Source organism: Elephantulus edwardii, unplaced genomic scaffold (assembly GCF_000299155.1).
Source record: "Elephantulus edwardii isolate Elephantulus edwardi_28Jun2011 unplaced genomic scaffold, EleEdw1.0 scaffold00028, whole genome shotgun sequence".
In the NCBI taxonomy this organism is placed as follows: domain Eukaryota; kingdom Metazoa; phylum Chordata; class Mammalia; order Macroscelidea; family Macroscelididae; genus Elephantulus; species Elephantulus edwardii.
Genome location: NW_006399778.1, coordinates 9754844 through 9782489, shown reverse-complemented (window position 1 = coordinate 9782489; position 27646 = coordinate 9754844). Strand labels below are relative to the sequence as shown.

Here is a 27646-nt window from a genome sequence, read left to right as displayed (position 1 = left end):
TTAAAAAAAAGTTTTGCCCATAACATCTCTCATTATCGCAACTCATGGCTTGAATTTGTGTTTTTAGTTCTTCAAGCTTAAGAAATGCAGAGCTAACTCTTCCTTTCTTATTTTCCAATTCTTGTTCTCTGCACATTCCCTTATAATATGGAATGTTGCTTTGACTTCTTGAGCTGCCTTTCAAATCTTCTGTTCAATTCTTTTACTTCAGCATCTCTTCCTTGTTTTGGCTTCTTAATGATCTTGTGCAATCTTCCAAGTCTCTTCTGACATCCATTTTGGTGTGTGTTTTTTTCTCATCTGTTTTGTAATGACCTTTTGTTCTCTTCATGGATGATATCCTTAAAAGAACATTGGGACCGATGAAGAAAATTGAAGTTGTCAATAATTTTCTATCACTTGGTTTCACGATCAACATCAAAGAGTAACAGCTGTCAATTAAAAAAATAGTAACAGTAGTCAAGAAATCCAAAGATATATTGCACTGGGGCATTCTGCTATCAAGGACCTCTCTAAAATTCTAAAAAGCAAAGATGTCAATTTAAAGACTAAGGTGCACAACCTAAGCCATAGTCTTTTCAATTCCTTCTTATGCATCTGAAAATTGGGTAAATAAGCATGATAGAAAAAGAACTGATGAGTGTGGTATAGAAGAGAGTACTGAATATCCCATGGATTGTCAAAAGAACTAACAAGTATGTTCTGAGGAAATACAAACAGGGTGCTTCTTTGAGGTAAAGATGATGAAGCTTCATCTCATATACTGTGGACATATTGTCAGGAGGGGCTATTCTTTGAAAGGGGGCATACTCCTGGGAAATGTGGAAGGTCAGAGAAAGACAGGAGGGCTCCCAACAAGAAAGACTGACACAGTGACTGCATCTGTGAATGCGCGAGTATCAGAGATGGTGAGGATGGTGCCGGATATGATAAGGTTTAGCTCTTTTGTTCATAGGGTCACCAAGAGTCATCTCAATGACACCTAACAACAACAAACATTTGTGGCAAGACAGAGAAGCTCAATATCAGCAGTCAGAACAGATCATTAATTACTTATGTGCAAGTTCAAATTGAAATGGAGAAGGTGAAAACATGTCCTCCAGAACCAAAATACAACTTTGAATCTATCCCACTTGAGTTTAAATACCACCTCAAGACTAGATATGATGTATTGATATGATGTATTAATGAAGACCAGATGCATTATGGGATGCCAGTGAATACACCTATCTTCTCACAGAGTCTCGGTGTTCTGAAGCATTCTCTTAACAGGCTACTGTTTGCTGTATTCTTTTTTCCTGCCCTTCGCTCCACTGAGCCTCACTTTTTCAACCCCGGAGAAATTCTGTTTAAAATAACAGCAAAGATGTGAATAGTCATTATTTAAGCTAAGAGGAGCCCTGGTGGCCCTGTACATTAAGTATTAGAATGCTAGCTGATTTGTCAGCTCTTTGAACCCATCAGTCACACCATAGGAGAAAGAGAAGACCAATGTGCTTCCATGACCATTCACAGCCTTGGAAATCCCCTAGTGCAGTTCAACTCTGTCCTATCAGGACACTATGAGCTAAAATTGACTAGATGGCAACGTATTATGTTTTTATTTTGTATTATTTATTTTTAAAATTTTTCATCCAATCTGACACATATATTAGTACTTTACTATGTGGCAGGCTGTTGTTATATACGGTATAGTCAGAACTGATCCATAGTTGACCCTCCAATGGGTTTGCAGAGGAAGTTAATCGCATGGGAGTAGACTGGCCATTCTTCTCCTACAGAGCAGCTGGTGGCCTTAAACTGCACACCTTTGGGATTGCAGTGCAGTTTCTTGCTGCCTAGGACACCACAGCTCCCTATGTGGCAGGTGATTGTTGTTGTTATGTACCATTGAGTTTCCTGCAACTCATAGTGACCCTATGTACAACAGCCCTGCTCTATCCTGTGCCAATCCCATTGTCTCTAACACACCTACCAGCATTACCCCAATCACTGAATCAATCCATCTCATCGAGGGTCTTCCTCTTCTGAGCTGTCCCTCCACCCTCCCAAGCATGACTGTCACTCTCCAAGGACTAGTCACTCCTTGCAATATGCCCAGACTATGTCAGAAGGATCCTTGCCTCCAAGGAGGAGTCTGGCTTCACCCTCGCCAGGATGAACTTGTTTTTCTCCTAGCAGTCCATGGTATATTCAATATTCTTCTCCAGCACCACAGCTCAAAGGCATCAATTCTCCTTTTATCATCACTAATCACTGTCCAAATTTCTGATGCATAGCAAGTGATTGCAAATACCATGGCCTGTATCCGGCACACCTTAGTCTCCAAACTGACATTGTTGCCCTTCAGTACTTTGGAGAGGTCTCTGACAGCAGACTTTGCAAATGCAATTTGTCTTTTAATTTCCTGGCTGCTGATACCGAGAGTGTTGCTTGTAGAGCCAAGCAAACTGAAGCTGTCAACAATCTCAATCTCTTCACCATCTATCATGATGCTGCCAGTTGGCCTAGTGGTGAGACTCTTCGTTTTCTTGACTTTGAGCTTCAATCCATATTGAAGGTTGCAGTCCTTGATACTCTACAGCAAGCGCTTCAGGTCCTCCTCAGTATCAACAGGCAGGATTGTGTCATTTGAATAATGCAGATTGTTGATTAGTGTACCTCCAATCCTGACGCCACATTTCTCCTCATAGAGCCCAATCTCCCAGATAATCTGTTCCGCATATAGATTGAAAAGATATGGAGATAGGACACATCCTTGGTGCACACCCTTTCCAATTTTGAACCATGCAGTGTTCCCTTGCTCTGTTCTGACAACTGCCTCCTGGTCCAAGTATAGGTTTCGCATAAGCACAATCAAGTGTTCCAGGATTCCCAATTTCCTGAAGGTTAGCCACAGTTTGTTGTGATCCACACAGTCAAATGCCTTTGCGTAGTCAATGAAACACAGATAGACATTCCTCTGGTACTCTCTGCTTTCAGCCAAGATCCATCTGACATTAGCTATACTATCCTGTTCTAAATACCACACTTACATTAATTTACTTCATCTTTACAAAATGCTGATGAAGTTGAAACTATCATCATGCATTTTAAAGATGAGGAAACTGAGACTTGGAAAGCTTCCTTATCAAGTTTAAACCCTTTGGTATTGCTTGCCTCCACCTTTCAATCTACAGCTGAGCTTCACTCCCTGTCCTTTTGCTTAGGGGGCAGTTTTGAGAAAATCCTTTTTATTCTTCTTTTGTGGTAGTTTGCCTCCCCTGCGCTATGTAGCTGAGCTTCACTCCCTTCCATGAACATAATAATAGGACCCTCTGACCTTGTATCCAGGATGACTTTTTCAAAGAATGAGAAGGAAAAATTTAAATGTTTTAAACTTTAAGTGGATTACTGGTAGGTTTCTTCTAAACCACAAACCTTCTTATTTCCCTGTGTCTTTTCCCTCCACCTGATGTCCTGAATGAAAACATTTTCTCTTGAGATGTTTCTCAGATCAGGAAAAGCCAGCATGTAGCTAATTCAGGCATTATAGACTCAAGTTGTTATTATATTATGCCATCAAGTCGACTACAACTCATAGTGACCTTATGAAAAAGATCTGAGTTTTGATCCATCCTGTGCCATTCTTGTAATCTGTGTCCTACTCAAGCACATTGTTGTAATAACTGTTCAGTTCAGCTCAGTGAGAGTCTTCCTTTCTTTTACTGACCTTTCCCAGTATAACGCCTCTCCGAGGACGTTTCCTCCTGAAAATATATCCAAAGAAAGTGAGATGAAGCTTTACCATCGTTGGCTATAAAGAGCACTCTGTCTGCACCTCCTTCAAGACAAATTTGGTCGGTTTTATTAGCAGTCCATGAGATATTCAATACTTTTATCCAATAATACAGTTCAAAGGCATCTATTTTTTCTGGTCCAACTTATTCAGTATCTAACTTTCAGCTGGCTTTGTCAGAAAGAATCATGGCTTGGGTGAGGTGCACTTTAGTTTTAAACTAATATTCTTGCTCTTTAGAATTCTGTAGAGGTCCTTCATGGTAGATTTCTCCAATACAACACATCTTTTGATTTATTAATTGTCAGTACTGTGGGCATTGACTGTGGATCCAAGAAAAACAAAATCATTAAAAATTTCAGTCTTTTCTCCATCTATCATGATGCTGCTTATTGGTCCAGAGGTGAGGATTTTTGTTTTCTTTCTGTTGAGATAAAACCCATATTGAAGGCTGTAGTCTTTGATGATCTGATTCAGTAAGTACTTCACGTCTTCTTCAATTTCAGCAAGCAAGATTGTGTCATCTGTATAATGCAGGTTGTTGATGAGTCTTCCTCCAATCCTGATGCCACATACTTCTTCATAAAGTCCTGCTTCTCAAATGATTTGCTTATTCAAGACACAAGAACACACCCCAAAGGACACCTCCAGGTATTTTCACTTAACCTTTAATTCTGTTAAAAAGAGTTCAGGGGCCATGTAAGTGACTCCTGTAGGACCTTCTAGAGAGCAGTCATCTTGAAAAGGCATGTTCCATGATGACCAAGAACCTCACTTGTAGATGACCATCTTTCAAGCCATATGTACATGTTGCTGAATCACGCATACTTGTTGCCATCTTAATCATATGCACATGTTCCCCACGAGACCCAGAAAGTACTTCCAGTGGTAACTACCTTCAAAGAACAATTGCATTTGTGCTTAATTATCCTAATCTTTCCCACATGGGCCAATCCCAGGTGATACCCTCTTCTGCAGATCTCCTAGAACCACACTTCAAGTCAAGCACTTTATTAGGAAAGTTATCTGATTACAATTCAGGTTAGCGGAAGGCTACAATTCCTTAGTCTAGATGGTTTCTCAGTCCAGGCAGCTCCTCAAGTGTTTGTTCTCTTTGATCTTCAACCTCATGACTGAGGCCAGTGTTACAAAGTTCCTTAGTCTTTCCAGTTATGGTGTCTTCCCTTACCTTAGTCTTCCAGCAAGCTTGGGTGAAGGCCCCTCGCTCTGACTGGTGGGGCAGCATCTCCAAGTCAGCTCTGTCTCGTGTTGGTCTCTAGTGCTCTACTAAGGCTGCTATTACTCTTGTGTTGATCCTGGTCTGGCTGGCACAGGATTCTCTGGTCCTGTAGCATGGGAGCTACACTCTCTGCTTTTACTCCCAGCTGGTGAGTCCCACATTTGCTACTAGCTGATAAGCAATTTAACTTGGCGGTATGGGGGAAATTGGCCAATCTCATAATGATTGCTTTGTACACAACTTATTCCCACATGTGTGGTGAAAGTCAAAGTCAATCACTAGGAAAGCCATTTAAAATGAGAAACTCTTTTTTGCTTGCCTAGAAAAGCACAGGTTCCTGTTTTGCTATTCTTAGTTAACAGGAGAAAGAATCTAAATTTAAGGAGTGTACAGGAGACATCAACAACCTGCATGATGCAAATAACACAACCTTGCTTACTGAAAGTGAAGAGGACTTGAAACATTTGCTGCAAAATATCAATGCAAAATATAGCCTTCAATATGGATGGATTACATCTCAATATCAAGAAACAAAAATCCTCACCCCTGGACCAATAGTATAGATGAAGAAAAGTTTGATATTGTTACCAATTTCATCTTATTTAGATCCACAATCGACACCCATGGAAGCAGCTGTGAAGAAATCAAGGCATATTGCACTGGGGAAACCTGCTGTCAAGGATCTTTCCAAAGTGCTAAAAGAGCAATGATGTTACTTTAAAGACTAAGGTATTCTGATTTAAGCCATGGTCTTTTCAATTCTTTTCTATGCACCTGGAATTTGGATAAGGATTATGAGAAGAATCGATACCTTTGAATTATGGTGTTGGAGGAGAATACTGAATCTGTCTTGGAGAAAATGAAACCAAGGTGCGTCTTAGAGACAAGGATGGCGAAACTTCATCTGACACGTCCTGGACATGTAGTTAGGAGAGCCCAGTTCTTAGAAAAGGACACCACACTGGAGAAGGTGGAGGTCCAGAGGAAGAGAAGACCTCCAATAAGATGGACTGACAGAGTGACTGCGTCCGTGAACTGAAGCATACCAGAAATGGCGACAGGATAGGCAAAGTTCAGATCTTTTGTTTACAGGGTCACAATGAGATGTAGTTGACTAATTGGCATCTAACAGCAACACTGGAAACATTTTTTTGGGACCACATTTAGGGAGTAGCCTGACTACGTCAGCTTGTCCAAGAAAGTAACAGCTGCTAAGGCTGTAGATCCCCCTCCCAGGACCCCTGTGGCTGGACAGGATCTGTTTCCTGGCTCCCAACTTACAAGGGGCAGATATCCTCTTTGCCTTCTCTCTTCAGACTCCATTCATCACCAAATCTCCATGACAACCCCCTGACACCATCCCGAACTGAAGGAGGATATGGAACAGGGAGCACAAGACCATTGTGAAGAGCCCAGAAGGACTGGTGGATTTGCCTCTCTGTGCAAATTGTGTCCTCTTCCCTAGTCTGGCCTTGGCCTCTGTAGACCTCAAGTAAAGATTCTGCAGGTCTGCCCCTTTTGCTGGGCACAGGAGGGCCTGGATGGAGGCCTGCCACCCACAGCTGCCACAGAGACTACTCCTCCTGAGTGCAGCTGTGCTGACAGTGTCTGCTCTGGAGACAGGTGAGAATGAAGCAGGGCAGACAGGAGAGCAGGGTCCCCACCAGACTTAAGAGGCTGCTACTCCTCCAGCACCACTCACTCTGATGAGCTGGGATTCTGATTTGGGGAGTCCAGGGATCCCTATATTCTTGAGTTTTGCTTGGTGCCCCCAGGCCTCTGTGGCTGGAACTCTGGAGCCACCTGGAAGCAGGGGCCTGAGAACGGGTCAGATAATACTCATTGGGAAATACTGTGGCCTTTGGAGTCAGACAACCCTGCATTCCCAGACCCGCTCTTTTCTTCCTTGCACATACACACTCTTTTTCCCTGGAGACAGTTGCTTCACCTCTCATTCTCAGTTTCTTCACCTCTCATTCTCAGTTTCTTCAGCTGTCAAATAGGAATGAATCATTAGGGACCTGAATGATGTGATGTATATAAGAGGAGATACACCTTCAAGGACAGAGCTAAGAACATAGAAGGTGCTCATTTTGCATACTGTCTAAACTCCAAGCCTACCCTGCATGCCTCCTGGGCAGCCTCTGGTTTTGCTCTGCATTTCAGTGGGAAAACACGCCCACATCCTGAATCCTACTGGGGATTTTCCTACTTGAGGAGCCTCAGCCTCAAACACCCACTGGTGCCCCAAGAAACCTGCGTCCTCTTCTCTTCCTGCCCTTAAGAATTCAGGGCAAGTCAGAGCATTTATTTAATCCTCACCACTCTGTACCAGCAAGGGTGTTTGGAGCTGTAACAGAGGCCAAGCTATTTTGGGCTTAAACCAATAAGGACATTCATTAGAGGCAGACCTCAGGGATATATTGTAGGGTAAGTCCTAAACCACCACAATAAAGTGAGTCATCTGACTTTTTTGGTTGCCCAACACACATGAAAGTGAGGTTTAAAACCAGTTATATGCACTGGAAAAATCAAAGAAAGTCTCATGACTTACTTTATTGTGGTTTAGCACTGAACCCACAAGATTTCAGAGGTATGCTTGTAATCAATGTCCTTATGGCTTAAGCTTCAATTAGTTTTGCATCTGTTATGTGTTGGTCTGCTAACTGGAAGGTCAACAGTTCAGATCTACCAGTCGCTATATGGGACAAAGGTGGGAAGCCTCCTCCCTTTAAGATTTCCAGCCTCAGAAACGTGATGGAGGATTGCTGTGAATCGCACCACTTCGACAGCAGTGAGTTTGGTTTTGGTCTGTTATGTGCCGCCGAGTCATCTGTGACTCTCAGTGACCATATAAACAGTGGCTCTGAACTCTGTGCTGTCCTGAGCCAACCTCATCATCTCTGGCACACCAGCCCCCATTGCCACAGTCTCATCCATCTCATCCAAGGTCTGCTTCTTCTGTGCTGATCTTCCACCCTTCCAAGTATGATGTCCTTCTCCAAGGTCTGGTTCATCCTGACAACATGCCCAAGTGTGTGTGTGAGACAGAGTTTCAAGATCTTTGCTTCCAAGGAACATCCTGGTTTCACCCTCTCCAGGACAGATCTGTTTGTTTTCTTGGCTCCTAAAGCTCCGATAGGAGATCTGGACAAAAATACCTGGTGCCTTCTAATGTCACAGCTGGTCTATTCTATTTCTTGATCCGGAAGCAAATTCATCTCCGAGCTGAAGATGCCTTGTTTTTCTTTGTCAACAATGTCATTCCACCCACCAGTGGACCACACTGGGTCAACTACACCAGGATCACCACGAAGAAGCCTTCTTCCTATACATTGCCTACAGTGAGGAAAGCGTCTGTGAGGCTGCTGCTCTTGAGGGGTGAGGGGCTCCCATTCTACATAGACTGAGGTGCCCCCTCTTTCTTCAGGTTCAACAACTTCCCTTATTGAAGACCTGCACTACTTAATCTTTGAGGTTTTTCTCTCCAGCCCCCATCTCAGAAGAGGTAATGGTGGAGATGTCTCCTAATCTCTCCTTTCTCTGTCACCTTTCCTGCTCTGTTTCAGACTTCTTGGTGATCAGTCTCACACCCAGTGATTGTTTTGCTTTCCGTTTCCTTTCTAAGTGTGCAAGTGTTTCAAATCCCAACAATCCTTTCCTGTACCTTCTCTTTGGGGGTGTATGGAAGAGACTGAAATTGTGGAGAGGGAAGGTAGGAGGCACATCAATAAACAGGAGACCACCAAAAAAAAAAAAAAAGAAGGAAAAGGAAAGAAAAGAAAAACCCAACCTGTTGCATTAAAGGTGGTCCTGACTCATGTCAACCCTCCACCAGGCTTCTGAAGCTGTAAATATTCGAAGGAGGACACTGCCCATCTTTCTCTCCAGAGTAACTAGTGGATTGGAACTGCTGATCTTTTGACTAGCAGCCCAGTATCTTACACTTCTGCTTTTAGCTGGTAGTAGTTGTAAACATTTCCATAGCACTTGTTTATTTATGTGTCAGGCACTGCCCTAAAGAGAAATTTTTAGTTGTAGTTCCAAAATCTTTGAAACTCCAAAATTTTCCTTACATAATTAAACGGTAGTAGTAAGACTGCCAAGAAAACAAACAGATTCATCCTGGAGAGGGTTAAACCAGGCTGCTCCTTGGAGGCAAGGATTCTGAGGCTTCGTCTGACATATTTTGGACATGTTGTAAGGAGGGAGAGGTCCTTGGAGAGGGACATCATGCTTGGGAGGGTGGAGGGACGACGCAGAAAGGGAAGACCCTCTATGAGGTGGACTGATTCAGTGACTGGGGTAATCAGGATGGGTGTGTCAGAAGTGAGACTGGCACAGGATAGAGCAGGGTTTAGGGCTGTTGTACATAGGGTTGCTATGAGTTGCAAGCGACTCGACGGCACATAACAACAACAATTAAATGGTAATATCTATTTATCATCTTTATTTGCCCAGTTTAGAGAGAATTTTCATACAACTGCTTTAAAAACTGGATGTGTTTGATTACTGAGGACAGCTACAGATTCTACTTGGCGTTGTAATGTAACATACTCTATATAAAATCTGAAAAAATTGGAAACACATTCAAAGGTTTTAAGACATTGTGGCTTTCAATGAAATAATTTCATCTTCACTAAAATCTGAGATCTGCACTATTGTTTAGTCATTCCATTTTACTGAAGAGAAAACGGAGGCTCAGAGAGGGTAGGTAACTGGCTGGAGGTCACACAGCTATCAAGGGGCAGAGGGAGGCTTGGAAACCAGGCTGCCTAGCTCTAGGGTCCTTTTCCTCCCTGCAGCTGACCTAGTGGACATCTGCGGGCAGACATGGCAGGGGGACAGGCTGCTGTTGTGCTCACACTCTGAGTCATGCAGGTTCTACTTCGTCACCCGGGACACTGACTGCAGCCTCTGGATGTTGGCAAAGTCTCCCAGCAACAGGATCAGCTTCCAGTTCCACTTCTTCCTGGTCTACAGCCTCATGTCTGCGACACCAGCACACTCAGCACCTAACGCCTCCTCCCTGGAGTGGGACCCATGTGCCCCTGGGTCCTACCTGCAGTTCAATGAGCCACAAACCAGAAAGCCGCGGCACGTGAGCCACTGTGCTCCACCGGTGAGCTACATCTCCAGACCCTCCTGCAGCTCTATGAAGGCCCTCCAGGGACACCCCAGCCCCTGGGTCCCCCTGTTTGTGGTCTGACTATCCCTCCCACGGTGGTATCCTCTGGACCTTCCCTGGGCCTGCGCCTTGTCACTAGAGGCCACCAGCCTTGAGTGGATTTCGTGGCTAAAGTCACCTCTTTCCGCCTAGGTTGGGGGTAACTGCAGACTGTGGGGTTTTGGTATTGTGATGGGGCAACCAGCTCCATTGATAAAGAGGGTGAGGAGAAGCATATGAGCTAGTCCTTCAGATATTGACAGAGGAGAGTGGTTAGGATTAGAAGTGATAAACATCAGAAGCCAGAGCTGATATGAATTATATTAGTCTAGTAAGTATTGGCATTGGTCCTTTGCAAGCTAGAGCACATCTGTTTCTTAAAGGAACTCTGTCCTGCTGATATCCTCCTACTGTAGCTAAGGAATAGATGCAGGGAGATTGAGTGACATGCCCAGCTCCTTGTGGCTCATAGAAGAAGCAACTGAAGTTAAACTCATAGGCTTAACTGCTAGAGTGTGTCCTCACTGCCAGATTGAGTGTAAGCCCAGTAGGTTCCCTGGGACCGGAGCATGTTGCTGGGTGGCAGCAGTGGCTGTCTCCTGTGGTGACATAACCATAAGCATTATCAGAAGCTGGCACAATACCCTGAGTGGACAATTTAACATGGGCTTGTGAGCACTTTTGAGATAAGAACACGGGGTCTCTGACAGGCAACATAGGTTCCTAAGAGTCAGACTTTCATCCACCTGGTCCTTTAATACCTGAGCTGGTGTGCGAGCGCCTCCATGTGGTCTTCTTTAGTCAAAGCCCATCTTTCTCCAGATTGTCACGCCACATTTACTCTCCCTATTTTTCAGGTTATTCTTGGTCATGGCATTTATTCAGATCCTCCTTGTTTTTGATGACTTTGACAGTTTTGGTTCTTTTTTGAAGCGTTCAGGATTTTTTATTGAACATGTTACAAAAGGAGTTTAGTAAAAAAGACCAAATCCCATGTCATCATCAGACTCTTCAGATTCTTGTTTCTTTGCTTCCACTTTCTTCTCAGCTGGAGCAGCAGCGGGGTGGGGGTGGGGTGGGGGTGGGGTGGGGTGTCCTCCAGCTGGTGCGGCCCCCGGCCGCTGGGGCAGGTCCACCAGCACCCACATTGCAGATGAGGCTCCCAATGTTGACATTTGCCAGGGCCTTTGCAAACAGGCCAGGCCAGAAAGGCTCAACGTTGACACCGGCTGCCTTAATGAGGGCATTGATTTTATCCTCTGTGACTGTCACCTTATCGCCGTGCAGGATGAGGGCCAAGTAGATGCAGGCGAGTTCAGAGAAGGGGGGGGGGGGCATGGTGCGGTGGTAACTAGGCTGAAGGCTGCCTGATGCAGTGCTAGTCGCCGGATGAAGTGAGAGAGGGCCTCGCGGTGCGGTGGTAACTAGGCTGAAGGCTACCTGATGCAGTGCTAGTCGCCGGATGAAGTGAGTGAGGGCCTCACCCCAACGCGGCCTTAGCTTCCTCGGAAGGACCGAGCACCTTAGCGGCAACTGAGGAAAGCATAACTTTGACAGTTTTAAGGAGTCTTGGTCAGGCATTTTGAAGGAGGCCTCATCATTCTCATCTTGTTCAATTGTGGTCCCATTGAATTACTGTCTTGTTCAGTTGAACATTGTTGTGTGCCATTGAGTTGACTACAACACCAACGTTTTTTGTTGTTTTTTTAATTTTTTAAATTGTGTGTGTGTGTGTGTGTGTGTACCGTCAATCAGATCTGACTGGCACTGGAGGAGATTGTTCCTCCTCCAGCAGAGCATCTGGGATTGCAATCTGGATTGCAGTACACCTTCTTGCCACTAGGCCACCAGAGCTCACCAACACCGACGGTTTTGAGGTGTGTTTTCATTATTGATTGAGTCAGGAAACCTTAAAAAAAAAATTCATGGTTTAAAAATTTAAAATGTTCATGGTTTCAGTTTTTAAGCAAACTGTTACTCAGTTTCCATCTAGTTGATTCTCCCCTAAATCTTCCTATTGTAGATTTAATAGTGTTGTGATCAGAAAAGACATTTTGTAGCATTTGGATGTTTCAAAATTTATTAAAGGGCTTGCTTTGTGGCCTCAAATATGTTCTGTTCTGGACAAGGTTCTGTGTGAGCTGTGCATTTTATACTTTTTGTTGATTTAGGACATCAAATTGGTTGAGTGTATTGTTTAGTTTTCCCTTGTTCAGTCCCCACCCCCACTGTTGGCCATTCCCTTATCAGAAGTGGTTTAGTAAAGTTTCCTATTGTTGTTTTGGAATTGCATGTTTCTCTTTTCAACTTTGATAAGGTTTGATTTCTGCATTTGGGGGCTTTTTCATTAGCTGCATAGATATTTATTATGGCTAGGATACCTCATTATTGGAACTTGTCTGCTGTGTTTCTGCACTATCAGGCTGGTGTGAGGGTTTTGGGGAGGAGCCCACAGAGGCTAAGGGCCGCTTTCATCACATGTAAGTTTCATACTATCACCTTGACGTGTAATTCTTGATGTTGATCTTGACCACCTGACTGAGGTAGTGCTTGTGAGATTTCTCTCCTGTAGTTACTCTCCCCTTTCTCCATACATGTAAGAAAGGAGCTTTTTTTTTTAAAAAAATTATTATTACTTTAATGAAAGTTTACAGAGACTGAGGATTTCCATTCATTCATTATTGCACTTTTCTCCCTGCCCAGCCCTCCTTCCCCTTAATTCGCTCTTCTCTTTGAAAGAAGAGGAGCTTTTTAAAATATCAGTTCAGATCATGCCACTACCATGCTCAAATCCTCTGATCAAACCCTGTTATCACTCACTCAGCAAAGCAAAACCTCCCACATCTGTGCCATCTGGCTCTTTCACTTCTGGGGTCTCATCTCCCATCTGCCCACATTGGTCTTCTTGCTTTCTTGGTGCTATCTCTAGGGCCTTCTCAATAACCCCAGCCAAGGACCTGTCTGCTTGTTGCACAAGCTTCTTTCTGTCACCTGGAAGGCTCTTCTTCATAGATCTGTCTTGCAGGTCTCTGCTCTACCTCCTCTTCTCAGTAGTTTCTTCCCTGACCCTTTTATTTAAAGAAAGAACAAACAGTAACCCTGCCCAACCAGCCAGCACCGTCTCCTTTCCATACCCCCGTCTCCATCTGACATGGGCATTAGTCAGCTTCTACCCTGAGTGACCTCACGTACAACAGGACAAAAGCCGCTGCCTCCTGCACCATCAGCATGATCACAGGCACCTTAGAGCCCATTGCTGTGGCTAATGTGTCAAGTCACCTCAGGGAGGGTCCTGTGTTTTCACTGACTCTCCTTTACGGACTGTGGTGCCCTTTTATAGCAATTGAACTTGACCAGTGACACGTCCAAAGTAACTTCTAAACATTCTGGTTGTCACTCTTCTAAGATTTTTGCTTTTGGCTGTCCAGATGCATGCAAAAGTTGGAACTAGAAAAAAAGAGGACAGAAGTGATGACTGAACTGTTTTGGCGAAGACTAATATACTATGAACCACTACAATTTGGCATTTATTAGTTTTTGTGTCTTGTTAGTCTTTCTCCACTAAAATGCCACTTCTATGAAAACGTTTTTGCCTTTTTTTTTTCTCACTGTTCCCCCCACCCCCAATCTCCCATCCCTGGGCCAATGACTAAGATACAGTTGGTATTTCAGAAACATTAGCCAAAGGAGTGGAAGAATGCACATCACTATGCCTCAGTTTCTTGATCTATAAAAGTGAGAATGATGAACCTGCCTTTCCGAGTTGTTAGACTAAATGGAGCAGTGATGTCAGCTTAAAGAGTAAAGTGGATCTGACTTTCCAGTCACGTGCTATGCATCTGAGAGTTGGACAATGAATAAGGATGACAGGAGAAGAATTTACGCATCTGAGTTGTGGTGTTGGAGAAAAATACTCGAAATCTTATGAACTGTCAAAAGAACAGATATGTTTTGGGAAAAGTGCAACCAGAATGTTCCTTGAGGCAAAGATGGTGAAGCTTCTTCTCACATGTTTTGGCCATGTTAGGAGAGGTTATTCCTTGGAAAGGGAAGGCTATTGCTTGGAAAGGTGGGGGATCAGTGAAGAAGAGGAAGAGTCTCCATGAGATGGATTATTAGTGTCTGCAGCAATGGACTCAAATTGTGTCGAGGATGCTAAAGACGATGAAGGATAAGACCCAGTTCAGATTTGTTGTTGACACGGTTGTTACTGTTGTTGTTATGTGCCATCAAGTCATCTGTGACTCATAGCAACCCTGTATACAACAGCCCTAAACCCTGCTCTATCCTGTGCCAATCTCATTGTCTCTAACACACCTACCCCGAATACCCCAGTGACTGAATCAATCTATCTTATCAAGGGTCTTCCTTTCCTGAGCTGTCCCTCCACCTTTCCAACCATGACCTCCCTCTTCAAGGACTGGTCTCTCCTTGCAACATGTCCAAAGTATCTCAGACAAAGCCTCAGAATCCTTGCCTCCATGAAGCAACCTGGTCTTACCCTCTCCAGGATGAACCTGTTCGTTCTCTCAGCAGTACATGGAATATTCAATACTTTTCTCCAACACCACATCTCAAAGGCATCAATTCTCCTTCTATTATCCCTAGTCATTGTCCAGCTCTCTGATGCATAGCAAGTGATAGCAAAGACCATGGCCTGTATCAGGCGCACCTTAGTCTCCAGACTGAGATCATTGCTCTTCAGTACCTTGGAGAGGTCTCAGACAGCAGATTTTCCCAATGCATTATGTCTTTTAATTTCCTGGCTGCTGGTGCCAAAAAGGTTGATTGTGGAGCCAAGCAAACTAAAGCTGTTAACAATCTCAATCTCTTCAACGACTATCATGTTGCTGTCAATCGGCCCAGTGGTGAGAATCTTTGTTTTCTTGATATTGAGTTTCAACCCATATTAAAGTCTACAGTCCTTGACCTGCAGCAAGCACTTTGTACTCGACTCAGCAGCACTTCACTGTAGGTCAAGCATCCAGTGCAGAACATAACACTTCGTGCACAGAAAATGCTCAGCAGGTGTCCTTCATCCTTCCTCCTGTAAGCATTTTGTGTTCGCCTCTTGAGAAGCAGCTCCTTCATTCATAAACCCCTTCTCCTGGAGAGAGACTGGGAAAGTTGAAGCCCTCACCTATCCCTTCATCTGTGTGGCCTTGGAAGTCACTTATCCTCTGGGTGCCTTATTTCCTTTATTTGTAAGATGGGAATATTAAGAACTACAACCTAAGAGAGGGCATGTGAGGATGAAAGAGGTGACATGCCCCAGGAGGGGCAGTTCTATGTCAGTTCTGTCCTGTCCCACCACAGGTCCTGCTCTAGTGTCTAGCCAGGCCCAGAGTACTGATGGTGACACCCCCAGCCGCTGACTCTCTCCAGCTCTCGGGTCTGCAGGAGCCTTCCGTATCGCTCCAGAGAGGACTGTTCCCACGGGCAGGGGCCCCGTACTCCAGGATGCAGCATCAAAAGGTAGGACGATGGCTCTAGGTTATACTCTGTGCCCTGCTCTACTTGCCAAGAGCATTCTTCTCTGACCATGGGCATGGGAGCAGCAGGCCCAGGTCATCCTGAGTGAGCTCTTTCCTTCTGCAGGACCCCAGCTAAACAAGGTGGCACTGGTCTCCTCACTGCTCCTGGCCTCTGCTGGCCTCCTCTGTTGTCTGTTGTGTTCCTAGCCGGCTCGCCTGGGTCTCAGCGACTCTGTCTCAGCAGCAGAGCAGCCTGCACCATCTGCTATGTGTGTCCTGGTCGGGTCACCCCTGGGGGGCTGAGGCCGAGTGGACTAGCCTTCCAAGGTCAGGAAGGCCAGCCCTAGGGAAGTGTGAGGTGTGAGAAGAGAGTGGGTTCTGGAGTCAAACAGTCCTGAGCTCTAAACTCCCATTGAGTAGGTCACTAAATTCTTGCAAACTGCTCTCCTACAGAACGGGTTGCTTTGAGGGTCACATGAATAGCCTGGCACCCAGGAGCCTGGGTGGCTCATCTGCCTGCTAGGCTCCAACCCAGCCCACTCTTAAGTTCCACTGAGTCAAGAATGAGTCAGAGATCAAGAGACGACCCTGGCGGGGATAGCACCGTTTATTTAAGAAAAACCAAGACAAAGACCACAGGAGGGTCCATTCCAGGACATGGAGGCCAGGGAGCCCACCCCTGAGCTCCTAATGGTCTGGGGCTGCTGGTGGAGGGTGCTTGCCTCCAGCTGGGCCCTCAGGCTTCCACAGATGAGGCCAGGCTGTCATCGCCCCTCCACTCTCCCTGTCAAGGGCTCTGGTTCCCCCTTATTCAAAGCACTAACTCCTCCTGACCACCTCTCCCACTGTCCCCTGGGCCTTCACTTCCAGATGGGTGGTGGGATGTGGCCTGGTGTGAGCAGGGAGACCCTCTCTGTGTCGGGCTCAGCTGGCAGCAGCTCCTGGTACAAGCTGGGGTAGGTCTGCAGCCCCCGAGAGCAGGGTCCCTGGGCTGGGATATTTTGGGGGGAGGCAGGCCAGGAGGGAGGAGAGGCTGGCTGGGATGAGGTGGAGGGACTAGGACATATAGGCTGATGGGGGCAGGAAGCTGCCTTTGTTCCACGGCTGGCACTCAAGAGCTTTCACAACCCAGGCGATGGGGGCAAAGGCTGTTGCTGGCACCTTCCTATTCAGGTAGCAGGTTTGTAAGCCGAGGTTAAAGTGTCCGAAGGGCTTTTGTAGGAATGAAGGCTGCCCAAGGGCTGTAGAGATAGGGGTGGCCCAGCTCTACCTTGGGGAGTTTCCACTTAGCAAGAGGGGTGGTTTTGGGTCCACCGGGTCACTATGCCCGGTCCCAGTTCCTGAAGGCCTTCTAGGACCCAGTCACATCCAACATGTCCTGCCTACCAGCCCTGTGGCTTTGCTTAGATGTGTGTGTGTATGGGTGGCATGTCCACCCACCAGTCCAGCCCAAGGCGGTAGCAGCAAAGCATGGTATCGCCTCCGTTTCTTACCAAAAAATTCATAATAATAATATTAATAATAATATACTCAACATGGTCGGCCTAGGGCACTGCCTGGGAGTCTGTGTGGGGCAGGCGGGTGCCTATGAGGGGCAAGGACGTGTGTTGGTCCCCGCCTGGGCGCGGTGCTGCAGGTCCAGGGGCTGTGGGGGTGGGGCACCGGGCCAGGCCGAGTGCAGCACCAGATTCTTGATGCAGCCTGTGATGCCTGCAGAGAACCTGTTGCCAGTCAAAGCGGCCACATCCGGGGCTCCGCCTGTGGGGAGAGAATAAGCGGTAAGTGGTGTGCCAGCTGCTGGGCCTGGACTCCAGAAAGAAGTCCAGGAGGGAAAGAAGGTCAAGTTTGTTTCAGCTGGCCAGGATTCCCATTCCTTCCGGAAGGCCATATGAGCCAAGCTCACACAGAGACTCAAGGACAGGACATACCTATGTAGATCGTGCTCTTGGTATTGACTGCTATGTTAGGGCCTGGGGACTGGCCCCTAACCAGCTCCTCGCCGTCGACCTGGATGGAGCCGTTCTGGCCCTCTCTGCAGAGGAAGAGGGTCAGGTTCCTCACCGCACACTCCCCACCCTCTGTGGAGTCCCACCCTTTGCCACAGAAGCTTCAGGCTGAGGTCCGCCCTTGCCTTGAGTTCTTTCCTCTGCCCACTGAGGGAGACATGTGGTCCCACAGACAGTGTCCTACCACGTCCCCGCTGTACAGCGTCCACCTGCCCCCTTCCCCTGGACTTCTCTCCTGTCTTTGAAGTCTGCGCTTGGACTGGCATGTTTTCCTCCTGCCTCAGCTTCCACTTCTGCCCTTCCAGTGCCTATCTTCTTGCCAAGGAGGGGCAGCCCAGCCCACTCCTGAACCCTGAGACCCTTTCCCTAGTGCCCAGCAGGTGCCTTTACCTCAGTGCTGTTACACGATGCCACTCGCCATCATTGATGGGGTCCTCAGAGACCAGGCGGGCCTCCCCACTGCCCAGCTGGTAGCTGCAGGTCACAGGAGGACAAAAAGGTGTGAATTGGGGCAGGACGTGTGTGTGTGCGCGCACACGCATGTGTGCACACATATGTGTGTGTGAATATAGGGACCTTGGAGTTCTAAGTCACCAAGTCTAAAGTGATGTGAGGCAGGACTGACTGACTCTTGTGTGTGCTGTGTGTGTGCGGCTGTAGAGCTGCAGGTTTCCACGGGAGGAACCGTGGGGCTGGTGAGAAAGAAGGCCACTGGAGGAGAGTGGGAGAGATGATGGGCTAGGGTGCCAGGACCACTCACCTAAAGACAAGCTGTCCATCCTGCAGCCCGAGACTGATGAAGTCCTTGCCTTGGCCGGCCTTCCCACCCATCTGCCAGGGAAGCACAGGGTCTCCTGGGTCCCCAGTCTGGACAGCTGGGGCCTCCATAGCTGTGGCCTCACCCTCCTCCTTCTCCACTGCCCAGGCCACCAAGGGGCCGACCTCCTTCCCCCCAGGATCCCCAAGACTCCAGCCGCAATGGTCACTCACCACACCCTGCCAAAGCAGGAGGCCATTGGCAGTGCTGGTCCGCACTTCCAGCTCGATGGTCTCAGGTGCCTCAGGCAGGCTGCAAGGGGTGCAGCAGGTGAGGGGCAAAGAGGCCAACACTCCAGAAGCCCTTCCCACCTCCCTGGGTTCTGTCCTGCTGGGCCCCCTGGTTCTCCCAATGCCCAGCTCACCCTCTAGAGAAGATGCGGCCAGGGAGGGCAAGGTAGCCACCATCATGGAAGTAGGCGCCATACTGCCCAGGGGCATCTGTGGGAAGGGGATTGGTGAGACCTCTACTAGAGTGCCCAGCAACCCTCGGCTCACCAGATGTCAAGGAATCAGGGACAGAGTTCAGAAAAGTCTGTGAACTTGGACACAGGAGCCCTATAGCACAGTGGATAACTACCCAAAAGGTCAGTGGTTCAAACCCACCAGCCACTCCATGGGAATGTCTGTAAAGGGCGCATGGAAGCTGTAGGGGGTAAGTCCACTTGGTCCCAGGGGTTGCTGAGTCGGAATGAACTTGAAGGCAGTGGGTGTGGCTTTCTAGCTTGTGAACTTGTATTGGGGGGGAAATGACATCTATACTTCCATTAAAAGTTAGCAACCAGTCACAGTAGCCCGACCTGAGACTGTCACTAATAGAAGCCACACACATTTACTTATCACACAGAAGGTGCTGGATGTAGACCCCTCAGATCACTGTTGATCATCACTAGTTGTGTGTCTTTGAGTCAGAACTGGCCCACAGCTCACCCTCCAGTGGGTTTTCAGTAAACTGCATGAAAGGAGACTGCCCACCCTTCTCCTGTTGAACTGCTGGTGGATTCAAACCATGTGCCTTTAGGATCACAGTACAGTGTCTTACCATTAGGCCACATTGCATTACTGGACCTTATTCTTTAATGTGCCGATAAAGAAGTCATATATCATAAATAAGCAATTTTTAAAAGTATCTTTTAAACATTCAACTTCATTCATTACTGCTAACTCAGAATCAATTCACAGCTGACCCTCCAGTGGGTTTTCAACTGCAAGCTCATCTTCCTTGCATGGGGCAGCCGGTGGATTTGAACTACCCACCTTTCAATTGGCAGTTACCAACTCCCTACCCACTAGGCCACGCGAGCTCCCTTTGACAATCTTACTTAGGTTTAACTGGTTTCCTTGGAAATCCCGTGTATTTGATTTTGTGCAGCTGATGAGGTGACCAACAACCCTTTCTGCCAGGCTCTGTCCTGGTTTAGTATTCGAGTCCACATCTGCAGTGACTCCTTGTTTGGTTGCCTAGGCCCGTGGCACACAAAAGGTGAGGCAGGCTGTGAAGCTTGCATATGATGGATGGGGACACAAGCTCAGAGAAATGAAGGGATTTTTCCTAGTCAGTGGAAGGCCAGGATCACAAGCTGGCTGTTAGGCTTCATGTGTACCCAGTGAGTGTTGTTTACACAGCTTCTCTGGCTGTCTATAGCAAGTACATACCATTGCCCCCACTGCCTTCAAGATGCCAGTCAGATTCTGCTGGGCTATGTCCTGGACCTGTGGGGGAAGAGCAGAGTCTAGCTGGTGGGCACAGACGCCAGCGGGCACTCTGTGTGGCTCCAGGGCCCAGCATGGAGGCAGAGAGAAGTGAGAACTGATTTACCTTGTTGACAGCGTGGCCCAGAAAAGCCAGGGGCGCAGAGGCAGTGGGTGCCCTGGCAGGTGCCCCCATGCAGACAGGGCTCATGGAGCTGGCAGGGGTTCTCCTCATGCTCACAGAGGTCTCCTGTGGCACAGGGCAGTGGCGGGGTGAGCGTGGCCAGGAGCTGCTGCTGACTGCGCCCTCCCCTCTTTCGTGAAGCTGTGAGCGGGCTCACCCACCTTTGAAGCCATCCTGACACAGGCACTGGAATTCATACTCGCCAGTGGGCATGCATGTGGCACCATTCTGGCATGGCTGGCCCTCACATGGGGAGCTGTCGTAGCACTGCCCGATACCCCGGCTGCCCAGGAAGCTGTAGGTGAGGTCTAGCCGCTTTCCATTCACTGACACCTGTGGAGACAGAGGCCAGGGGTGCATCAGCAGACTATAGCAAAGGGTAGCTGGGAGCCCAAGTTGGCTCTTGGAATCTCTAAGGATGGCTAGGCAGGCAAAAAAAATGGGTGCCTACTGTGTATACAAAGATCATCATCAATATGATCAGTCCTTAGAACACACTAAATGTAATTATGGCCATTTTACAGATGAGAACATCAAGGCTCAGACTGGTGAAAGATGTGACCCCAGGGCTTTAGGGCTACAGGAGAAGGGGCCCAGTTGCATGCCCTTTCTTCCTCAATTTGTCCTCTCGAGGCGGGTGCTCACCTCGCCCACACAGCCACGGAAATGAGTGCTGATGTTGATGGCAGGGGGCAGCGGCACGGACGGCTCCACACCACCCAGGTAGAGGAGGGTATGCAGGTTGAGACCCTGGCTCTTGCCCGGCGAGGAACGTAACACAGGGCGTCCACCATTCACCCGCAGGCTGCCGTCTTTGTTGAGACGCTCTGCAGACACGCGGTGCCAGCGGCCCAGGGCCAGGGGCTCAGCACTGCGCAGAACAGCCAGGCCTGGGGAGGATACCAGATAGAGCTGGACGCACAGGTGAACCCACCCCACCCCAGCACCCACAGGGACGTAACAGACAGGGAGAGTCCCATAGGCCCCCTGGCTTCCAAATGAGGCTCAGAGAGGACAAGCCTCAAGTCACATCACACGTGGAGAAGAAATGGTTTGCCTCTTTAGCTTATTCCTCTGAGCCTCCTTTATTTGTGAGGAACAAAGGTGGACACACAGGGCTTGACATCCACAAGCCCATCTCCATTTGCTGCCCAGTGCTTACCTGAGCCCAACTCGTAGCGGAACTCCAGATGCCCACCGACCATCGCCAGGGATACAAAGTCCTCCACAGGCCCACTCTTCCCTCCGCTGAACAGCAAGATTCCGTCTGGTGTCAGCGGTTTGAACTCAACATCCAGACGCAGCTCATGGTGTGTGTTGGTGAGAGCAGGCAATGCCAGGTAGGAGTCGGTGCCCAACATGGAGGGGGTGGTTACTGTCACACCTGCAGCATTCACAACTCAGCCAGGGGCAATGGGGGTGTCAGAAATATTCATGGGCCCCCACCTACCCCCACAACAGTATCAGAACCTCAAGACCAACAGTGCTGGAGCCCCTGCACCTAGCACGGCAGACTAACCCGGGAAGATCAGAGTTAACAAGCTCAGGCCGGGCAGAACTTTGCAAGGTGACTTTGGGACTCTCAAATTCTAGAAATAGCTTATCACCTGCACGGTCCATCACAGGGACCCTGGTGGCACAGGGGTTAAGTGCTTGGCTGCTAACTGAAAGGCCAGTGGTGAGACCCCACCCGCTGTTCTGCAGAAGAAAAGACCTGGTGATCCATTCTTGTAAAGGATACCAGCCCAGGAAGCCTTTCGAGGAAGCTCTACTTTGTCTTCTTTTTCACTATCAGTTGCAATGGACTTGCTGGCACATAACAACATGACCTGAGAGGTCTTAGGGCATCCCTTCCTCATTTCCCCGCCTTCCTGGAGGCTTTGGGGGAGTCTCAGTCCTGGCTCCACTCACCTTCCTCACACTTCGTCCCTGAGCGGCCCAGGTGGCAGCGGCAGGTGTAACCTCGACCATCCGGCCGGTTCACACAGGTGGCGTCAGGCCCACAGGCCTCTGGGGAGAGCAAAGACCAATGAGAACATTGAGGTGGCTCTAGTGAGGGTAGGGTCCTCCTAGAAGGGGGCCTGCGTACCCCACTCTGGGGGCCTGTGCTAAACTAAAACCATGCCAGCTGGGAGGGCGATGTCAGGAGCTGGGCAAGAAGGTGGAGTCACTGCTGAGTCACGACTCTTGTGTGCAGAGAGTAGGACAGGATTCCACTGGGCTTTCAAGGCTTTGCCCTTCTGGAAGCAGATCCCTAGGTCCTTCTCTTCTGAAGTGACTCTGGGTGGGTTTGAACGACAGACTTTTTAGCTTAAACATTTGTACCACTCAGAGATTCTGAGAGCAAAGAGAGAGAAACAGATTACAGCAGGGGTGGGGCCCAATGCGGCTAGGCAGGGCTAACAGGAGCATTGGGGAGGGTGGTGGTGGTGGGCTGTGTGAGTCGGCTGTGTGAATGAGACCTTCTGGATAATTCTTTAAGGATAATAATTACCCAGGCAGCAGGTAATTGGGAAGGGGGAGGGGGAGGGGGAATTGGACAATAAGATGGGGAGGTGGGAGGTGCCCATGGAGCAGAGATTGGGAGTAGAGTACCAGAGTGGCAGCAGTAGGAGCGGTATTTGGTGACAACGGCAGAGTTGAAGTGGAGTATGCACATGGGAGGGGTAGGGTGGTACTGGGGTAAGAGTGAGAGAGTAGGGAACATTCCTGGGGAGCAGTGGATGAGGCAGCAACTGGGCAGAGTTAGGTCCCCGAGGTGCCAGGAATGGGCAGGGTGGGTGCATACCTGGGTGGCAGTGCAGGGCCTGCGAGTGCTCACAGCGGCTCCCGGTGAAGCCCGCCGGGCAGAGGCACACATAGCTGCTGCTCTCCGAGTCCTGGCACCGGCCTCCATTCTGCAAAGTGGTCCCTAGAGGTCAGGCCAAGAAAGCCCCAGCCCTCCCACAATGCCAACAGGGACAGTGACAGGTGAGGCCAGGGGATAGGAGGTTAGGTAGCGTGTGTGGGGTCACCTGGCAGGGCCGGTCCTGGCAGGTGGGGCAGTGGGAGATGCCGTGTGCCGTGAGGTTGAGGTCGTGGAAGATGATCTCTTCGCCCTGGATGCGCAGTTCCCGGACACAGCCTGGGGGAGGGCAGGCAGGATGATCAAAGACAGGTCCTGGGAAGCCTGCCATGCCCCAGCGTACACCTCCAGTGTCCCCTCGGGCTGCCATGGGCTCTGCCAGCAGCCTGGTGAAACATAGATCGGCTGGGAGTGGGGAGGGGCTCACCCACGAAGCCACTGCTCAGCCCAGCCTTGTGGATGGCGCCATAGTCAGGATAGCCACCCAGGTAGAGCTCCTCATTCAGGTCCAGGCCCTGGAACTTGCCCTGGGGGAAGAGAGAGCGGGTAACAGCAGGCTGTGGCTGGGTGGGATTGGGGGCTGGGAATACAAGCAGGGACTGGGTCTTACCTGGGAGGTCCCATTAACCGGAGCGAGGTTACCCACAACCAGGGAGCCCTGGGTGAGGCTGCGTAGCAAGGTGACGGTGTGGAACTGGCCCAGCGGTAGTGGCGTGGGGTGGCGGATGGTGGCCATGCCAGAGCCTGCATCAAACCTGCTCCATAGGGTGGGGTCCAGGCAGAAGGTGGAGAGGGAGTTTGTAAGAAGGGTTGGGGATGAACTCTAACCAAAGGCACCTCAGAGGAAAAATGCCACAAGTTCTCGCAGTATTGGCTCCAGGACTTCTCCAGTCCTCACCCCTGCCATGTCTTCTCATTCTGTTCACTCCATCGCTAATGTCCCCACAACCACCCCCCCCCACGGCAAGGAATTTGAGTCCCACTTCTTTTTCTGGGGAGCTCTTCCAGGTAAGCCCCCAGGGCTCCAACCCCTTGGCTCGAGCATCCCAGCCATCACTTGGCTTCACAGTTCCTTTCTCAGAAATGTCTTTGTTTACAGTTAGTTTTGCTGACTAGAACACAATTTCCTACAAGTGCCAGGGCTCTCTCTCTGTTCTGCTGCTCTCGGCATCAGTGCCCAGCACAGAGGAAGTGGTGAGGAAATGGCTATAGAATGAATGAGTGACGCTGGGCGTGCGGCAGCCACACTTACAAGCAGCCCCTCAGCCCCGGAGTGCTTCTGCCCATTTCATACACGTCTAAGGCTGCTTCGTCCATCTGACTGGCATACTGCGTCTACTCCAGCAGATCACATGATCACAATCACCAAGGGCACAGACCTCATCTCCCCTTTGTTCTGCGACTGCCTTTGTACCCCTCAGCCCTGGGTAGTGGATGCCTGACTTCTAGCCTTTCTATCCTTCTCACAGCTCTTCCTTCCTGTGAATGAGAGGACGAGGGTCTCACCGGAACTCGGGCCTTCCGCCCACGAGGCCAAAGGAGATGAAGTCAGGCTGCCGGTGGGCCAAGTTGGTGGGGCCCCCTGAGGTCCGCTTCTGCCCGTTGTACAGCAGCATCCCTGGGCAGGCACAAGTGGGTCAGGACCACCCATCCTGCAGTGAGGTTCCCTACGTCCCGGCCCCTGGACAGGACCCTGGCTGTTCTCTGCATCTTCCCATTCTAACCTCCTGCCCCCACTTCGGCAAAGCACACACAGCCAGGGCCTTGCTGGGAGCCCCCAGAGAAAAGCGGAATGTGCTTCATTCACACAGTCTACCTGAAGGAGGAGAAAGAGGCAGAGACTCACCCGAGTAGAGAAGGAGGCCTGGACAGTGGCAGGCAGAGACCCGAGAGATGAGAGGAGGTGGATGAGAGAGAGGGGAGGAGAGGGTAAAAAGTCAGAGAGAAACAGAGGAGGAGGGAGCAGAGGTGGCAGTAGAAGGGGACAAGAGGCTGGATATGGATGTCTCAATGGCAGAGGGAGATTCATGGAGGTTCAAGACAGTGGTGCAGGGACAGAGGACAGAAAAGGTGTGAAGAGAGGGAGGCCCAGCAGGCCCAAGGTGCTGCTGGGCAAGTGGACAGGACTTAGGACTACTAAAGCTGGTTACCCCATGAAATCCCTTCCCCAGGTTAGCCCCCAAATCAGCTCCTATCCTGCTTACCGTCGGCTGAGTCAGGCCGGAAGGTGATCTTGATCTCAAACTTCCTGTAGGCGTCCTTGATGGTTGGCAGCGGCAGGAAGGAGTGAGGGGTCTGTGTGAAGTAGGGCACCACCCGCTCTGCCAGCAGAGGGGTTAGTTAGAGGAGATGCCCACCTGGGAGAGAGGACGCTGCCCACGTCCGGGGTGGGCCTTACCTGGCACCTGCAGGTGGGCAAAGGCTTTGACCTTGCCCTGGCGGTTGGTGGCAGTGCAGACGTAGGTGCCTGCATCCTGGGGTCGGACCGAGGGCAGCATCAGCATGTTGTTCTCCAGCCGGCTGTCGGGTGGCAGGCTGCCATCCAGCTGCAAACACAGAGCACTTGAACGTGGCCTCGGCCCTCACCTCCCAAGGGTCAGTCTCTATCCCTGGTTCAGGGTCACTTTCAGGGCTCCATTCAGCAAATATTTAGTCTGTGTTAAGCCTTGTGCCAGGTCCTAGGGGCACAGAGATGGCTATAAACTGTTCCCCACCCCTCTGAAATGCCCACTGATCCTCTGCTCAGCATTTACCTTGGACCAGGTGATGTCAGGAGTGGGGTAGCCAGAGGCCATACACGGGAAGACGGCTGCGGATCCAGCAGGCACACGGACCTCTGTGGGCGTGGAGATCTGGGGCAAGGCTGGTGCAGAGGAGACACACTGGTCAGCATGAAAAGGGCTGCTGTTTGTTTAGCACTGTCCCTTAATCTGCTTAATCTTGCTCATCTTGTAGAGGGAGGTGCTGCATCCCCATCTTACAGATGAGCAAACTGTGGCTTTAGGGGGCAAAGTGGATGTTCATTCCTGGATGTGGAGTTTGGGGACAGGTCCATGTGGCCACAGAGCCTGAGACCTCAGCACTCTTTTTTTTTAAATTTTTTATTTTATTTAATATTGGTTTGCTTACAAAGTTCATATATGTTGTGTTGCACACTATTTTTCATTCATATTGTCTATCATGCAATCTTTCCCATTCATTACGTTTTATAAAATCAATCATCATTGGACCTCAACACTGTTCTTATTTCTCAGAGTCAGGTGAGGAGCTAATAATGGGAGGGGGGTTCCAGGAGGGCCCCAATTTGGGCAGAACATAGCCTTTTGGGGACCTGTGAAGGGATTCAACGGCACTGAGTTGGTTTGGAGCAAATAACAGAGCCTGAGGTAAAAAGGAATTGCTTTTGAAAAAAAAACACTGATTTTGGTTTTTTGGTCCTCTATCCTTTTTTACAGTCTGTTTTATGTCTATTCATGTTTAAGTTATATTTCTGTCATCAGACTGGGCTGGGCTGCATGCAGGTCACCCATATTAGGGCAGGTGCTTGTACTTGAAGACTAGAAAACCCTACTGTTTCAACAATGAAAAAAATTATTTAAAAGACCAAAACAAAACAAAAAACTCTGTTGTTGTTGATTCCGAGTCAGAGTGACCTCATGTGGTTTAAGGCAAATGGCTCTACAGAGTTTTCTTCAGTGTTCAGATTGCCAGGCCTTTCTTCCACTGAACCACTGAATAGGTCTGAACAGTCAACCTTTAGGTTAGCAGTTAATCAAAAATCACTCGAGCTACCCAGTCCCCGGGTGAGGCCGTGGTATCCTCTATCCTCTAGATGTCCCACGCTGGGCTCAGTGTTGGCCGAAGGCGGAGCTCTTGCTCTGTAAACTCCAGCCAGCGCCTGTGATCACTCCCTTTGATCTCCTGCCCACCCCCAAGCCCCACCCAGGTCCCCGCTGGCCTTTACCTTGTACGAGCAGCAGCACGTGGGACTGGGTGGTGCCAGCAGCATTGGTGGCGGTGCAGCGGTACTGTCCTGCATCTGCCAGCTCCACGTGGGCAATCCTGACGATGCCTCCACTCTGCACAATGCCAGGCCGCAGGCGCCCACCAACTTTGCTCCAGGTCACCTGGGGCTTAGGGTCACCGAGCGCCAGGCACTCGAATTCCACAGCATGGCCGACCACCACGGTCTGCACAGAGGTCCGGATGTTGATGAGCACGGAGGGCAGGGCTAGGGCAGGGGGAGATGGATGGATGGGTGAGGTCAGCCTGCCTCAGGCCCGGCCCCACAGAGTCTGCAGGCTGCCTGGAAAGGGTCACTAGAGCCCAAGGCATTCATTTCTTCATTCACTTTTTCACACCTTCACTCATTACCACACTCACTCATTCGCCCTTGCACTTATTTGTGCATGCGTCCACTGACTCATGTGTTCATCAGCTCCCC

The 27646-nt window shown here is 49.2% G+C and overlaps 2 protein-coding genes across 2 annotated transcripts in view; one reads left to right on the top strand and one right to left on the bottom strand.

Annotated features, from left to right (window-relative positions):
* Positions 1 to 6559: 6559 nt before the first annotated feature.
* LDLRAD2 (low density lipoprotein receptor class A domain containing 2) lies at positions 6560 to 15866 on the top strand. The gene is given in 5 exon segments (XM_006903811.1): positions 6560 to 6641; positions 9824 to 10087; positions 10171 to 10338; positions 15565 to 15660; positions 15784 to 15866. Coding segments are annotated over 5 exon segments (693 nt in total).
* A 1378-nt stretch (positions 15867 to 17244) lies between these two features.
* Positions 17245 to 27646, bottom strand: part of HSPG2 (heparan sulfate proteoglycan 2) — a 106495-nt gene continuing 96093 nt past the window's right edge. Inside the window, exons 77-97 of the mRNA XM_006883669.1 lie at positions 27167 to 27433; positions 25956 to 26065; positions 25601 to 25748; positions 25407 to 25523; positions 24709 to 24820; positions 23813 to 23957; positions 23630 to 23729; positions 23372 to 23481; positions 23146 to 23254; positions 22269 to 22367; positions 21520 to 21741; positions 21003 to 21247; positions 20519 to 20690; positions 20301 to 20423; positions 20138 to 20194; positions 18847 to 18922; positions 18656 to 18734; positions 18426 to 18496; positions 18056 to 18139; positions 17588 to 17691; positions 17245 to 17417 (exon numbers count right to left, since the gene is read on the bottom strand). Of these exons, the coding sequence (XP_006883731.1) occupies positions 17245 to 17417; positions 17588 to 17691; positions 18056 to 18139; positions 18426 to 18496; positions 18656 to 18734; positions 18847 to 18922; positions 20138 to 20194; positions 20301 to 20423; positions 20519 to 20690; positions 21003 to 21247; positions 21520 to 21741; positions 22269 to 22367; positions 23146 to 23254; positions 23372 to 23481; positions 23630 to 23729; positions 23813 to 23957; positions 24709 to 24820; positions 25407 to 25523; positions 25601 to 25748; positions 25956 to 26065; positions 27167 to 27433 (2723 nt within the window). The remainder of the gene's footprint in view (positions 17418 to 17587; positions 17692 to 18055; positions 18140 to 18425; positions 18497 to 18655; positions 18735 to 18846; positions 18923 to 20137; positions 20195 to 20300; positions 20424 to 20518; positions 20691 to 21002; positions 21248 to 21519; positions 21742 to 22268; positions 22368 to 23145; positions 23255 to 23371; positions 23482 to 23629; positions 23730 to 23812; positions 23958 to 24708; positions 24821 to 25406; positions 25524 to 25600; positions 25749 to 25955; positions 26066 to 27166; positions 27434 to 27646) is intronic.